This window comes from Crinia signifera, chromosome 19, assembly GCF_055691185.1.
Source record: "Crinia signifera chromosome 19, ASM5569118v1, whole genome shotgun sequence".
Taxonomy (NCBI): domain Eukaryota; kingdom Metazoa; phylum Chordata; class Amphibia; order Anura; family Myobatrachidae; genus Crinia; species Crinia signifera.
Genome location: NC_139226.1, coordinates 31,158,610 through 31,173,849, shown reverse-complemented (window position 1 = coordinate 31,173,849; position 15,240 = coordinate 31,158,610). Strand labels below are relative to the sequence as shown.

The 15,240-nt window shown below is 48.2% G+C and overlaps 1 protein-coding gene across 1 annotated transcript in view; it reads right to left on the bottom strand.

Annotated features, from left to right (window-relative positions):
- Positions 1–1,271: 1,271 nt before the first annotated feature.
- The window catches only part of LOC146042335 (tubby protein-like), a 37,532-nt gene continuing 23,563 nt past the window's right edge, over positions 1,272–15,240 (bottom strand). The window contains exons 6-14 of the mRNA XM_083162310.1: positions 12,889–13,005; positions 11,505–11,618; positions 10,325–10,575; positions 9,878–10,061; positions 5,758–5,872; positions 5,283–5,397; positions 4,458–4,556; positions 2,720–2,891; positions 1,272–1,546 (exon numbers count right to left, since the gene is read on the bottom strand). Coding sequence (XP_083018436.1) covers positions 1,413–1,546; positions 2,720–2,891; positions 4,458–4,556; positions 5,283–5,397; positions 5,758–5,872; positions 9,878–10,061; positions 10,325–10,575; positions 11,505–11,618; positions 12,889–13,005 — 1,301 coding nt within the window. The 3' untranslated portion in view covers positions 1,272–1,412. The remainder of the gene's footprint in view (positions 1,547–2,719; positions 2,892–4,457; positions 4,557–5,282; positions 5,398–5,757; positions 5,873–9,877; positions 10,062–10,324; positions 10,576–11,504; positions 11,619–12,888; positions 13,006–15,240) is intronic.

Here is a 15,240-nt window from a genome sequence, read left to right as displayed (position 1 = left end):
AAGTCAAATTCCTTCTCAAATGGAGAAAACCATGCTGCACTGCAGGTGGGGCAGATGTAACATGTGAAGAGAGAGTTAGATTTGGGTGAGTTATTTTGTTTCTGTGCAGGGTAAATACTGGCTGCTTTATTTTTACACTGCAATATCGATCTCACTTTGAAGTAAAACCCCACCCAAATCTAACTCTCTCTGCACAAGTAACATCTGCCCCACCTGCAGTGCACATGGTTTTGTCCATTTGAGAAGGAATTTGCCTTTGTGAGTGAACCGGAATAAGGGCCTAGAACCGATGGAACTGTAATAGACTGAACCCGGTGGAGGAATTATCAGACCAGAACCAATGTATTTGTGACTTCCAGTGTTTCATAGGCGTGCCCACAAAAAAATGGTGGGCGCGCCCTCAGAAACACTGGGCGTGCCACAGCAAATGCAGGCATTCCTCTGCCTGATTTGGGCGGGAACATGACGTCAGCGCCCGCCCTGATTTAATGTCGCTACAAGCAGTCACCATGTGACCCTTGTGTGCGAGTGCCAAGCAGGGGTGGAGAAATCATTTCATGGTAGTAACCATCTAAAAATGTCTCCTCAGTGCGGGCACTAGCGAGAGGATCTGTACCCGTACACATCCGTTTGCAGCCATGCACATGGGCTCAGCAGGTGGGGAGGTGTGCATTTGCCGGGGGGCGTTAACATAAACAAATATACTCACATACAATATACTCACATACAACAAATATACTCACATACAATATACTCACATACACAGGGCCGGCGCCACCACTAGGCAAATCTAGGCATTTGCCTAGGGCGCCGGCTACTGATTGGCTGAGATCAGTGTGCGCCGCGCGGACAGTGTTTTCACAACAGAAGCGCTTCCGCATAGCCCGGCGGAAGCGCTCGTTATTTCTTATTGAGTGCAGGGACCCCCGCTGCCTCCGCCGCCAGCTTTAAATACACAGCGCCGCTGGACAGGTACCCCCCCCTCCCCCGGCACTGGGGCGCCCCCACCCCAACTCGCCTGGGGCGCTCCGGTGTCTTGCACCGGCCCTGCACATACAACAAATATACTCACATACAATATACTCACATACAACAAATATACTCACATACAAATGTACTCCTATATAACGAATATACTCCCATCATTCAACAAATATAATGACAGACAACAAATATACTCACATACAAGTCCTATATAATGAAGAAACTCCCATCTGCATACAACAAATATACTCACATACAAATGTACCAGTAATGACCCCAGCGCAGGTATGACCAATACATTTATTTACAACAGTAAAGTCTTTATTCCTCGCAGAGGCATTAATTAGACACTTTCCTGTGTATCTGCCTAATGATGGGTCTGGCAGCCTCTGTGGTTCCCTCGGTCACAGGTCCCTGTCCCCTTACATCTACTCGCAGGCCAGTTTGCCATCAAAACTCGACAGGCAGATTCCAAACGCCTGGACCGGACTCAGCGGGTATTTGAAATCCATGGTGAAAACGTCATCGGCAACGCGGCCAAACTGCACGAGGATGTTCTCCGCTGCATGAGAAGAGACAGACGCCGTCACGCCCTGACACTGCACAACATTAGTCATGGATACTCCCCATGTATAAGGCACAAGTTGGGACAATGAGAAGTTTACAAATATATATATATACTGTATATGAAACATGGTTTAATCATTGGATCGTTGGGTTAAGTGTAAGTCACTGAGGCTGGTGCTGACCTGGCCAGCAATCGTCCGTATGCGGTTCCACATTGTATACAAGCAACCAATCAGATTAAATCTATTAACTTCTAGAAAGTACTAAATAAATAAGAAGTAGAATTTGATTGGTTGCTATGGGCAACATCCCATCTTCAATAGAACTCCCATCTTTCGACCTATAATTTAAAGGTGCCTGCATCCAGTATACTCCAGCTGGGGCTTGACTGCTCATGCGTTGTCCTTGAGCATGCTCAGAAGATTACAGTGGGTCCTATTTAGGGAGGCCAATCCCGGGATCGGGATCGGCGGGATCCCGGGATTTTGGCCTAAAATCGCCGGGATTTGAATCCCGGGATTGAAGATTTCAATCCCGGGATTCCGGGATTAGCAACCCCATTAGTTTTTGCTTAAAGCCGGGCAGCGCTGAGCGCCGGAGTATGGCTCAGACGCTGCCCGGCTGACTGTTCATTACCCCCGGTGCTGCTGTCGGGAGTTGTGAGGGAGAGTGTGCTGTGCCGACGGCGCCCAGGCTGTGCAGCGTGACCCCTGACATCACGTCACGCTGCGCAGCCCGGCCGCTGCTCTGCCTGTCGTGCTGACCCGGACAGACGCCCGCTGTTATGCCCCCTGCCTTCCGCCAGAGATAGATGCTGCCTGTGCCCTGTCACCGCCACTGCCGCCGTAAGTGACAAGGCAGAGACTATGGGCACGGGGATGATGTGCGGGGTGCAGCAATTTATATTGACATCTGGGATTGCCCATTTTTTTTTATTAGGGAGGCCAATCCCGGGATCCCGGGGATCCCGGGATTGAGCATTTTTCAATCCCGAATCCCGGGATTGAAAAAATGCCCCGGGATTGGCATCCCTAGTCCTATTAATGGACCGCACCCCTGAAAATGTTATGGGAGATGGTAATGGTCGATGCACCTGCAATCTGGGATATAAACCCGAATTCCTTTGATGAGCGTACCCACCGCCCCCCCTCCCTGAGTGGATACTCACGGTCACCAGCATTAATGATCTGGAAATTCTTTACAGAGGCCTGAGTGACTCGTCCGTGGAAGTTGAGGACGTGGGACTGTGTCTCCTCATTCCAGGACGGAGCCTTGTTCTGTAGATGAATTATATCCTCCATATTTCCATTCTGGAAGCGCGACAGTAGGGTCTCACGTTCCTTTATAGAACAAAGAAAACATATGATAACAGCTGTAACAATAGATTATCAGGAATCCAGATTCCAAATAGATATACTCTCTCCCAATGTACAATAAGCAGCTAGTAGCCTTCACTTTGTAAATAAAATGTTTAATGCATACACAAGAACACATACTGTAACCATGGCCCAGCCCACTGAAACCTAGATAGACAGACAGACAGACAGATAGATAGATAGATAGATAGATAGATAGATAGATAGATAGATAGATAGATATGAGTATGTGAAAATGCAGGGAGGCCCCTTACCTCAAATCTGTTTTCTGTCCCCCCATGTTTTGACATGTTTCAGGAGGTATTGAGAAATGGAATGGAGGTGAGAGGGACAGAGATGAGAAGTAGAGAGGAGGTGGGGTGAGGGGGAAAGCAATAAGAAATACAATGGAGGTGAGAGGGACAGAGATGAGAAGTAGAGATGAGGTGGGGTGAGGTGGACAGAGATAAGAAATACAATGGAGGTGAGAGGGACAGAGATGCGAAGTAGATATGAGGTGGGGTGAGGTGGACAGAGATAAGATATAGAATGGAGGTGAGAGGGACAGAGATGAGAAATAGAGAGGCGGTGGGGTGAGGCAGACATATAAGAACAATGGAGATGAGAAGATGAGATGGGGTGAGGGGGACAGAGATAAGAAATACAATGGAGGAGAGAGGGACAGAGATGAGAAGTAGAGATGAGGTGGGGTGAGGTGAACAGAGATAAGAACAATGGAGGTGAGAAGGACAGAGATGAGAAGTTGAGAGGCGGTGGGGTGAGGTGGATAGAGATAATAGATAGAATGGAGGTTAGAGGGACAGAGATGAGAAGTTGAGAGGCGGTGGGGTGAGGCGGACAGAGATAATAGACAGAATGGAGGTGAGAGAGACAGAGATGAGAAGTAGAGACGCAATGAGGTGAGGGGCACAGGGAAGCATGGAGTTTGGGGCTGCAGGTGAAGGGGAGGGAAATAAGAGTCAATGAGGAGAAGTGAGTGAATAAAGATGATAGATGGGGGGGGGGGTTGAGGAGAAGAAAGATGAGATACAGGAATACAGGGGGGTGAGGGAAGCAGAAGTGAGAGACAGAGACGCAGTGAGGTGGACTGAGATACAGGGAAACTGGAGGGGACAGAGGGCCCTATTCATATTTGTATGGAGTTGCACAGTTGCAAGAAGTAGCTGTGCAATTCCGTATAATACAGCAGGAGGTGTCTGTAAGAGAAGCGAGGATCCAAGGACTCAGTTTCGGATCACTATCGTAACTATTGTCATGATTCGTGATGGTTACAGGAACTGCCCAACCTGTGCAAGACTGCAAACCCAAGACCCACCGTGCCTTTTGAAGAACAATACCAGGTGCCGCTCCCCAGACCCCCACATCATATTTCTGCGCAAATCGTCGGGTTTGTTTACCAATATGAATTAGGCCCGTGTTGATATACAGAAAATTTAGCTGGGGGGAGCGGGCCACAGATGAATAAAAGAGTCCGTAGTAGTAGTCTATAGTGTATATATAATAACAGTTCCAGTGATCAGTCAGACTCACATCGAGAGGCTGAATACACACTCGCTCCTGCTCCTGGCTCATCCCGGGAATAATGACTTTCATTTTCCGAGGGCCTCTGAGCCCTAACACATTGGCTTTCTGTTGGAGGGCAAAACAAAAGACGTGAGAATAAAATGTAATTATTTGGTGCTCATAAAAAGTGTCTATAAATGTTGTCTGTGTTTAATATGTTACCAGCTCCGTGTGTCATCAGCACATTTCACACTGTTCATTTAACCTTTGATATTAAAATGCAATCCTCACTGGTCACCGAGTTAAGGGCATCTCACGTTGATTTAACACGACTGTGCTAGTGCCGTGCATCTCAAACTCGGTCCTCAGGACCCCACATAGCTCACGTTTCCAGGTCACCCAGCAGGTGCACAGGTGTACTCATTACTCACTGACACACTGACTGAGGGCACAGTTTCAGAATCTGTGTGCTAGGAAATGAGGTCACAACGCAGATGTAAGTAAGAACCAGTTGGGGACTAGGCTAATGTAAAGCACAATGGAATATGCTGCACTATATAAGATGCTGTAAGTAATATATAAATAATTATGTACAACGCTGCGTAACCCACATCCGCTCCGCCTCACCAGTAGTGCAGCATACACTCTGCGGTATGGGGGTGGGCTAATGTAGTGACGGAATTAGGATTAAGTATTTGGGTAGTGTTCGAATCAATGTCAATACTTAAAGTGACTTAATATGAATAACCTTTAATGCTGTTTAATGCTGTTTTAGGACTGTGGGGCTGCTATTACCTCTAACTCACTTTTGCTTTGCCTGCTGCCACAGTGTTCCAGAGGATGGAAACTTACATAAGATATAGATGCCAGCTCCTGTCTGATCGCGTCCCTCTCCTGCACAAAGGGCTTGGACTCAGGGCTCACTCCATTGTCAAACACTGTGAATCTGGTTCCCAGCATGTTCGACCTGCAATCACATTACAAAGACAAATACCTTCATCAGTGCCAGAAAGAGGCAGCATTGTGCTCTGTGCCAGTCGTCGTCCCACCCCCCCACCCCACCCTGATGTTGCACCAAGGATGCTCTGTGCAGTACTGCAGTGGCAACAGTGGCTGCACAGAGCATCTTGTGGATACTCCAGACACACGGGCTGTCCTGAGGACCGTACTCCCCGTTACAGGTGTCCCCGCGCCCTTGGGGCCACAACAGCTAGGTGCGCCATTATCCATCCATAGCAATGCTGGGTGTATCCTGGTTCTCAGGGGTTCCGGACCCCCAAAGCACATAACATACTGTTATAGGTAATACACACAAGCAGTCAGTTACCTGACTTTCCCAATGTAGCTCTCTCCCCCTCGCGAGAGGTCTGTCGGGTCCACTGACAGGAGGTAATTGGAGGCCTTACTTTTCTTCCTCTTCTTCCCAGCCATAAGAAACATCTGTGAACAGCAAACTGCAGTCACTTAAATGAACCATCAGTAAGTGCAACGGTACAGCATCTTCCTACACAAGCCCATACCACAATATCACCTAAGTCAGGAGGGGCCAAAAAACGGTCTTCAAGGTCTACCAACAGTTCCTGTGTCTCAGGCCACCTGTGGATCTATAGTAGGAATGACTGCAGCAGGTTTGAAAATGTGACAGCTAGTAATGACTACAGCTGTGCACCAGCTAGGGCTGTGGGTCCTGACCCCAAAGTGGGTCCCGACCTTCTCAGCATGGGGTTACGACTCCATGTTGCTGACCATCATGCTTATGACTTTTCTAATCTCAGTCAGTGATTCAAGGAGTCTGAAACATCTGTTGAATTGTCTGTTATGTTAGACTCCTCCCATCACTCTGTGCCTCCACAATGCTGCCATGTATGTGCTGTCTGCTGACTACACATGTGATGTGATGGGTTATGGTATATTAGACTCCTCCCATCACTCTGTGCCTCCACAATGCTGCCATGTATGTGCTGTCTGCTGACTACACATGTGATGTGATGGGTTATGGTATATTAGACTCCTCCCATCACTCTGTGCCTCCACAATGCTGCCATGTATGTGCTGTCTGCTGACTACACATGTGATGTGATGACCTTCTGCAGTAACTTGCTGGGGTCCTGTCATTTTTTTTATTGTCTGATGGGGTCCCAGAGCAAATTAGTTTGAGGACCCCTGAGCTAGGGGATTTGGAAAACGTGGACTGTTGGTAGATCTCGAGGACCATTTGGCCACCCCTGTCCTAAGTCATTTACTAAACTAAATTTACAGCCAATCCTCCAAATATGTCAGTTTTCCCAACCTCACTGCATTTTATATGTAAAGTATTGTATTTATAATCAGGGAGTAGATATTGGAGCTATCTGTTGTGGTCCTCATCCGCCACTTCCAGAGGTGGGATGCTGGGATGAGCGCAGGTTAACCAGGACTAGGCTAATGTACTGTTTCATGATAGTCTTTGGAGAGGGATCCATGTGATCCTTCCTGCCAGACTTCACTCCAAACCACCGTAAACCTGCATTAGTCACGCCAGGCCACAATATAAAGAGATACAGTAATGTAAATGATGACTTTACTTCTTACTCTTTGCTAAAATGTCCTAGCCAGATATTTGCTAATGCCCCTTTCAGACCGCACTTTAAAAACGGTATATTGCCGTTTTTTTACCGTTTTAAAACGGTAATGTGTGCGGTCTGAAAGGTGCAGGACCACTTAACCGGTTAGAAAAAATGTTTTTTCTAACCGGTTAAAATGCAGGGTCCTACCCGTTTCAGAACCGGTATTTTAGGCTCAAAATCGGTTCTGAAACGGTATTTAGGACCCAGCCAATGAGCTGGGTCCTAAATTCAGCACAGTGAATACTTAATGAGCGCTCATTAAGTATTCACAGCACTGGAGCCCCCCCGCGCGTGTCGACACCCCCCGCGCGCGTGTCGACGCCCCCCCCGCGCGTGTCGACCCCCCCGCGTGTCGACTTACCCCGTGCCGGTATCTCCGTTGTGGTTCCCGGCACTGCAGCTCAGTATGCTCGGAAAGCACTTATGAAAAAAGTGTCTTTCAGAAAATGGCTGCCCCCATACGAAAGACAGTTTTTTTAAACAGGGTTTCCTATGGGGCAGCCATTTTCTGGAAGACACTTTTTTCATAAGTGCTTTCCGAGCATACTGAGCTGCAGTGCCGGGATCCACAACGGAGGTACCGGCATGGGGTAAGTCGACACGGGGGGGGGGGGGGCGCCGACACGCGGGGGGGGGGCGTCGACATGCGCGGGGGGCGTCGACATGCTCTCGGTCGACACGCGCAAGGGGGGGGGGAGCTGCACGGAGGGGAGGGCTGAAGGCTGCACTGGCTTTGACCCTGTATTTGGAAAGTTTCCAAAAACGGGTCTGCCAGTGTCAAAAAATCGGCACTTAAACGGTAATATACCGTTTAAGTGCTGCGGTGTGAAAGGGGTTTTATCTGGCAGACCCGTTTTTGGAAACGTTTCCAAATACAGGGTCAAAGCCAGTTATGCGGTCTGAAAGCAGCATTAGTAACATATTTATATATCTTCTTATCGCAGTGAAATGCAGTGTAAAGGAATGGCGGTACTTGTTTCCTAGCACGGCCACAACGATTTCTATCGTGGTGGTCGGGTCGGAAAAAATCGCGTCGGTCGCGTCGGGTGCATACCAAAACGCACACGACGCGACCGACGCGATGTACCCAATTTCTCCATAGGCTTCAATGTTAAAATAATTTAACATTGAAGCCTATGGAGAAATCGGGTCCATCGTGTCCATAGGCTTCAATGTTAAATTATTTTAACATTGAAACTGAGTCCATTTAACATAGTAAAAAATGGGTAAAGGGCCAATATGGGCCATTTCTCATTGGGTATGGCCCCGTCAAGTGTGTAAAAAATAATGGCCCCCCCATTGTGGCTGCCACCCCCACGATTGACGCGAACCCGAAGCGTGGCGAGCGCAGCGAACCCGAAGCGTGGCGAGCGCAGCGAGCCCGCGAGGGGCGGCGGTGCGCGTCCTCCGACCTTTTCATTCCCCTACTATCCACGTCGGCGTGGAGTTGAGAATAGATTAGTGTGGCGAGCGCAGCGAGCCACCGAGCCCGAAGTGTGGCGAGGGGACGCGGACAGCTGTGAAGCCCGCGAGGGGACGCGGACAGCTGTGAAGCCCGCGAGGGGACGCGGATACCTGTGAAGGTATCCGCGTCCCCGCGCGGGGCTCGCCACGCTTCGGGCTCGCTGGCTCGCTGCGTTCGCCACACTAATCTATTCTCAACTCCACGCCAACGTGGATAGTGGGGGAATGAAAAGGTCGGAGGACGCACACCGCCGCCCCTCGCGGGCTCGCTGCGCTTGCCACGCTTCGGGTTCGCGTCATTCGTGGGGGTGGCGGCCACAATGGGGGGCCATTATTTTTTACACACATGACGGGGCCATACCCAATGAGAAATGGCCCATATTGGGCCTTTTCCCATTTTTTGCTATGTTAAATGGACTCAGTTTCAATGTTAAAATATTTTAACATTGAAGCCTATGGGGAAATCGTGGGCATCGCGTCGGTCGCGTCGTGCCTTCTTAAGGCACACGACCGACGCGATGTACCAGAGTTGTGCTTTTTCAAAGGAAATCGCGGGCATCGTGTGCCTTAAAGTTAAGGCACACGATGCCCGCGATTGTGGCCGTGCTAGGAAACAAGTACCGGAATGGCATTTAACAGGTGAGGAAATTCACATATTTGGTAAAGCGCAATGGAATTTGCTGCGCTATATAAGAAACTGTAAATAAATAAATAAATATGTCCCATTCTCTTACAGTATAGGGATCCATGTGTTGTATTGCTTCTCTCAGTGAAATACATGCTTTGCTTATTACCGCTGCAAAGCACGAGACACAACTGCGATTATTACTAAAATTTGAACAGCCAAAGACGATGAATGAAATCCCCCCTCTCAATGGAGACTCCTGAGATGATACACTTCGCAGATTGACACATGCACATTGCACATGCACAAAACCTGTCAACCAATTAAAAACCCCACAAGCATATTAAACAAGCATAGCAGCTTATTACTTTCTTCCCCCAAAAAACTTTATTAACAAACGACCAAAACAACAAAGATGATGGCCGGATCTCATGTCTACTAGGGGAGGATCGAAGCCGGTGCTGGAGAAGTCAGCTGACCACCTGTCTATTTACTAACAGCTGTAACACTTAGCGTTGCCGTAGGTGCCTATGTCAGCGTGATAATCTCTCTTTCACTAACAGCAAGCATCCAGAATGCAAATAATCCCTTTAGTACATATCAGGAAGTGATATGTACATGGATTTGCTCTGCTTTGTAGTACATGGACCCCATACTGTACTCCATCTGCATATATTGCATCTATCTTCCAAAGGAACTGGAAAAGGGAATTAATGAGCAAGGGGGTGATAGCCAACACACAAGGCTTTCCTTAGTTACCCGTTCCCCATCATCTCTCTCCAGATGGAGGTAGTAGGTGGGGTAGATTCCCTTCTCTATTCCTCTCTTGTCCCTGGTGATGCGGCACTTCAGAGTCATGTTGTGGGGAGCTGGGCATAAGGCAAATTCTTTTAGATCATCAATCTGCAAAGGCGCTGCGATCAGGGAGTCTTCTTCCTAGTGTTACCAGAATAAGGAGGTTATTACGATGTATTACAGACCACAACATGCTGACCTCTATAAACTTAGAGACCCATTTATCAATGAGTGTTAAAACTCATTGTGAACAATAAATGGTGCTCCAGCCAATCAGCTCCCAGATGTCATTTGACTGGAGCTGATTGGCTGGAGCACCATTGATCATACTCAATGGATTTTATCATTCACAACAAGTTTTATCGCTCATTGATAAATGAGACGCAGAACATGAAATATACAACCTTATTGTAGACAGCCATTGGTCTGGCGTATCCGACACTGCTGAGAATATCTTCATAGTCATTGTCTTCCTCATATGCCTCTGCTTGCTTCTGAGTCTTCTTCTTCTTCCGCTGTTTGACAGGTGCGGGAGGAACTGTGCGATCACCTACAGACGCCGAATACGTCTCTTCTTCACTGGAGTTGTCAAATGCAAACATCTTCTCTGCGTTCACGTCTTGTACAACATGGGCAGTACCCCGGACGCCATTGGCTGCAGGGAAGAGGACAGGTCAAGGTGTGGTACCATGTGATGAAGGGTTGACCGTTCTAGAGCGAGTCGGCATCTGTGATCACGTGAGGTCACGGTGTGTTGTCTTCTCCGCGCCCTGAGCTGGAGATGACACCTGTCTATGGGTGTTAGACTTTTTGGGTGATATCGGTGCAGGATTGGATGTAAAGGGATATGGACTCCTTCAAGTGAGCTTCTCCTGGTTATGGGACATACAGGAAATACTGGTTCTAACCTTCAGGACAATGGGCCCGATTCAAACCCATATGCAACACCTTTGTCTATTTCAGAAACGTTAGTAAATCTGCTTCTGAGGGTTTATTCACTAAGATGGGAGTTCTATTGCAGATGGAATGTTGCCCATAGCAACCAATCAGAATCTACTTCTTATTTATTTAGTACCTCCTACAAGATAATAGATTGAATCTGATTGGTCGCTAGGCAACACCTTCATTTTTCAGCTTCAGGAACGTCAGTAAATCTACCTCTGAGTCTGTTTTCTTACACTACTCATGTTTGGCTCTAAATGACATGTAATTGGAACACGCATGGATTATACAGTAATTCACGCACCAACCTTCAGGTTAGGAGCATTAATGATTTATCTCAAAAATCAATGAGAGGACAGAAAACCGTTTCATTAGTAACGTCGCTGCCAAACATTAAGCAGAGAGCTTGTCAATGAACCCAGCACATGTTACAGAGAAGGAGGCAGATCAGGGCCATATTAACCTATAGGCACACTGGGCATCTGCCCAGGGCCGCATGATTTTAGGGGTCTCTATCTGCCTCTAGCCTGCAGCCAATCATTGATTGGGTGTCATCCTGCTGATTGGTGGACAGCTGGAGCTATCCACTAATCAGAGTGCAGGCAGACAGTCACTGTATTAGAATGACTCATGGTTACCCACCATCCTTTGTGTTAGTCTCCTGCCCTGCACTGGCTGAGTTTGGTTCTTTGTTGCTTGGCCGAGGGCCAGTGTCTTCCAGTATGGTCTCCTCCAGGTCATCCTCTGAAATGTCGGCTAATGGGGAGAAGTGAATAAATAAGTCACACATCTGCTGCTGCAATAGGGGAACAGACAGATGATTAATATTACTGTAACAATATTATTTCTGGGTGTGCCCTGGGAAAATCCCTGGTAATTCTCAGATTATACCGGCCCTAAGTGCAGGGGTTATATTACCCGGGGGCGTAAGTGATTGCTGCAGTAATTGTTAGTTAGGGCCTGATTCAGAGTTGATTGCAAAAAGTCAAATGTTTCTCAAATGGGCATAACAATGCAGCACTGCAGGTGGGGCAGATCTAACAGGTGCAGAGAGAGTTAGATTTGGGTGAGGTGTGTTCAAACTGTAATCTACATTTCAATGTAAAAACAGAACAGCACAGAAACAACATAACTCACCCAAATCTAAACATCTCTGCACCTGTTACATCTGCCCCACCTGCAGTGCTGCATTTTTTTTCCATATGAGATAGATTTGATCAACTGTGAATCAGACCCTTAATACAGTCTACTGTTTTGATGCTCACTTACACTATTGTTATGTTATCTCAGGGTGGCCGAATTTTTGAATCTCCTCTCCGGGAGAAGCTCAGAGAGGAGACTTTCAGCAGGTGTTCGGGGGGCGGGGCTTGTGCGCGACATCATTAAGCCCCGCCCTCATGATGGGAAATAACCCAATTTACTGATCGCTGCCGAGGGGGCGGGGCTAAAAAGACGCAATTCTGCCACTTTAGCCCCGCCCCCTCACCGGAGATCGACCCATCCGGTTATTTAAACGCCATGGTCAGGGGTGAGATAGCCGGGAACAGGGGGGGGGGGGGGGGAGCGGGGAGGGGGACCCCAGAAACCGGGAGGGTTGCCCACCTTTCTGGGAGGCGGGGAGGGGGACCGAGTGTCTCTCCACCTGTTATCAGCCATCCAGCAATTAGCATGTGTAGAGCCAGTAACTAGTCGCTGCAGACCAGTAGAGAATGTTTCCCAGCAGCTCTGATTTTGTGTAATTCATACTGAAAGCAGCCGGGCAGCAATCTCTATTAGCCGCAAAAGAAACGCCAGAGGCACCAGAAAACCCCTGGTCGGAGGTCCCTAGAATTGTGGGGCCCTAGGGCAGCTTCCCAGTAAGCCCATGCATTAAGATGGCCCTGCCGTGTGCAGCCTACTCGGCCGGGCCGCCTCATCTCTGCCGGATTCTTCTCCACTTAAAGTAGATAAGTACAATATGGCCTAATAACTATTGTGACTCTGCTGCTAAATGACCGGGTCTTGTCCACTTCCCAGCATACCGTACCTTCATGGAGCTCCTCCTTCTCTAGCTTACAATCAGCCTGGATCTTCCTTGTGACTGGACTGAGACAGCGGCTGACAGGGGTACCCTCTGGTAAGGCTGCAGCATCCACCGAGACACCTGGAAGTTTTTGTTTATAAGATAAAAGAACATGAAATAATTCTGTGTGTAAGGACTATGGGGGTTATTCTGACCTGGCCGATTTAGCAGAGCCCTGCAATCGGATAGCCGCCGCCCCACCAGAGTGAAATACCATTGATTGATTGATTTTTGTAGTCTGTGCCTAACCCAGGACCTACTCTGCCTGTGGGATAGAAGCAGGCTGATGGGGGCGGAGCTGACCTCACACGCCCCCTCCGAGATCGTGTTTTCTCTGACACTCCCATAAAACGGCCGATGACACCCACAAACATCAGCTTCCTTTCAGTCATGTTGCGAACGGCTTGCAATCAGAAAAAACTGAGTTCCACCACCTCTAATGGTAGGGGGAACTGAGTTCCACCTCTATCACAGCCATGCACAATAATTCCAACCGAAAAGCCTGTACCAGCAGCTTCTTCTTCTGGCACGTTGTATGTGATGTCATGCACAACTGCCGCTGAAGTGAAGATGAGCCACTACAAGGAGCAGCGTCTGTGCTTGCTGAAGAAACGGTTAGAGGCAGTGTTCCCTCTAAGCTGTGCTCGCACGCACAACTCGCCGAGCGTGCGCACAGACATTACAACAGAGCGCACAAAGCAGCAGTGGTAAACTTTTTGCAGTTGTGGACTCAATTAATGTGTTTCACCCATTAACTACATCATGTGCTGTGTTTTGAATGTTTAATATCATTTTGAAGAAAAGTTAACACAAATGCTGAACGTCATTTTCCAGTTTTATATAGAAGTGACGCACAAAAATAAAAATTTCCTTCCAAAGTTGCACAGCCAAAATCTTTTGCCGCACACAGCGTGTTCGTAACATTAGAGCAGGCATTCCCAATCACGGTCCTCAAGGCACACCAACAGTGCAGGTTTTAGTGATATCCAGGCTTCAGCACAGATGGTTTAATCAGAATCCCTCAGATACTAATTAAGTCACCTGTGCTCAAGCCTGGATATCTACAAAACCTGCACTGTTGGTGTGCCTTGAGGACCGTGATTGGGAATGCCTGCACTAGAGGGAACATTGGAGAGGGGGCTGGAGGAAATTAAAGGTGGGGAAGCTGCTGGAGGGACACAGGGCATGGAGCTGCTGAGGGACAGGAACAGTGAGCTTCTGCAGTGACAGAGACAGATGTGTATAAGTGGGTGCCGGACGCGTTCCCGACAGTCGGGATCCCGACAGTCATTTATCCGACGTCAGGATCCCGACTGTCAAAACGCAGACAGCCGGGTGCCCGACGGCCACCCGCTATTTACCCTCGTGGGGGTCCACGACCCCCATAGAGTGAGAATAGAATACGCGAGCCACCGTGCCCGCAGCGTGGCGAGCGCAGCAAGCCCGCAAGAGGCTTTTTTGCGCTCGCCATGCTGTCTGAGTCCGGGCAGTCGGGATCCCAACGTCGGGCTAATGACTGTCGGGATCCCGACTGTTGGAACCCCATACCACACCCGTATAAGCAGCCATAGGTGTGCGCACATTGAGTGTTAGGGGTGCACAGGGGTGCACCATTATGAAAACCTATGAATACCAGCAATACCTTTTACCAAAGACTTTTGCTTTTTAGCACTGTATTCCATTAAAAGAAGCACCCATCAGTCAATTATGTGTGTATTGCATTGGTAATTGTACTAGACCATTGTCACATCACTACATACCTGCGTCATCCATATCACTACACACCTGTGTCATCCATATCACTACATACCTGCGTCATCCATATCACTACACACCTGTGTCATCCATATCACTACATACCTGCGTCATCCATATCACTACACACCTGTGTCATCCATATCACTACATACCTGTGTCATCCATATCACTACATACCTGTGTCATCCATATCACTACATACCTGTGTCATCCATATCACTACATACCTGCGTCATCCATATCACTACATACCTGTGTCATCCATAGCACTACATACCTGTGTCATCCATATCACTACATACCTGCGTCATCCATAGCACTACATACCTGCGTCATCCATAGCACTACATACCTGCGTCATCCATATATGTTTCTGACTTTATTGGCATGTACTGTTACACAGAGTAATTATATTATAACTGAAAGAGGCAGGAGATTATGGTGCGGCTGAGAGACGTTTTATATTGTAGTGAGTGCCAATATATGATGGTAGACACGCCTGATTGGTGGCGTTAGACATGCCCAATAGGTGGTGCTAGGCATACCCCTTTGATGGTG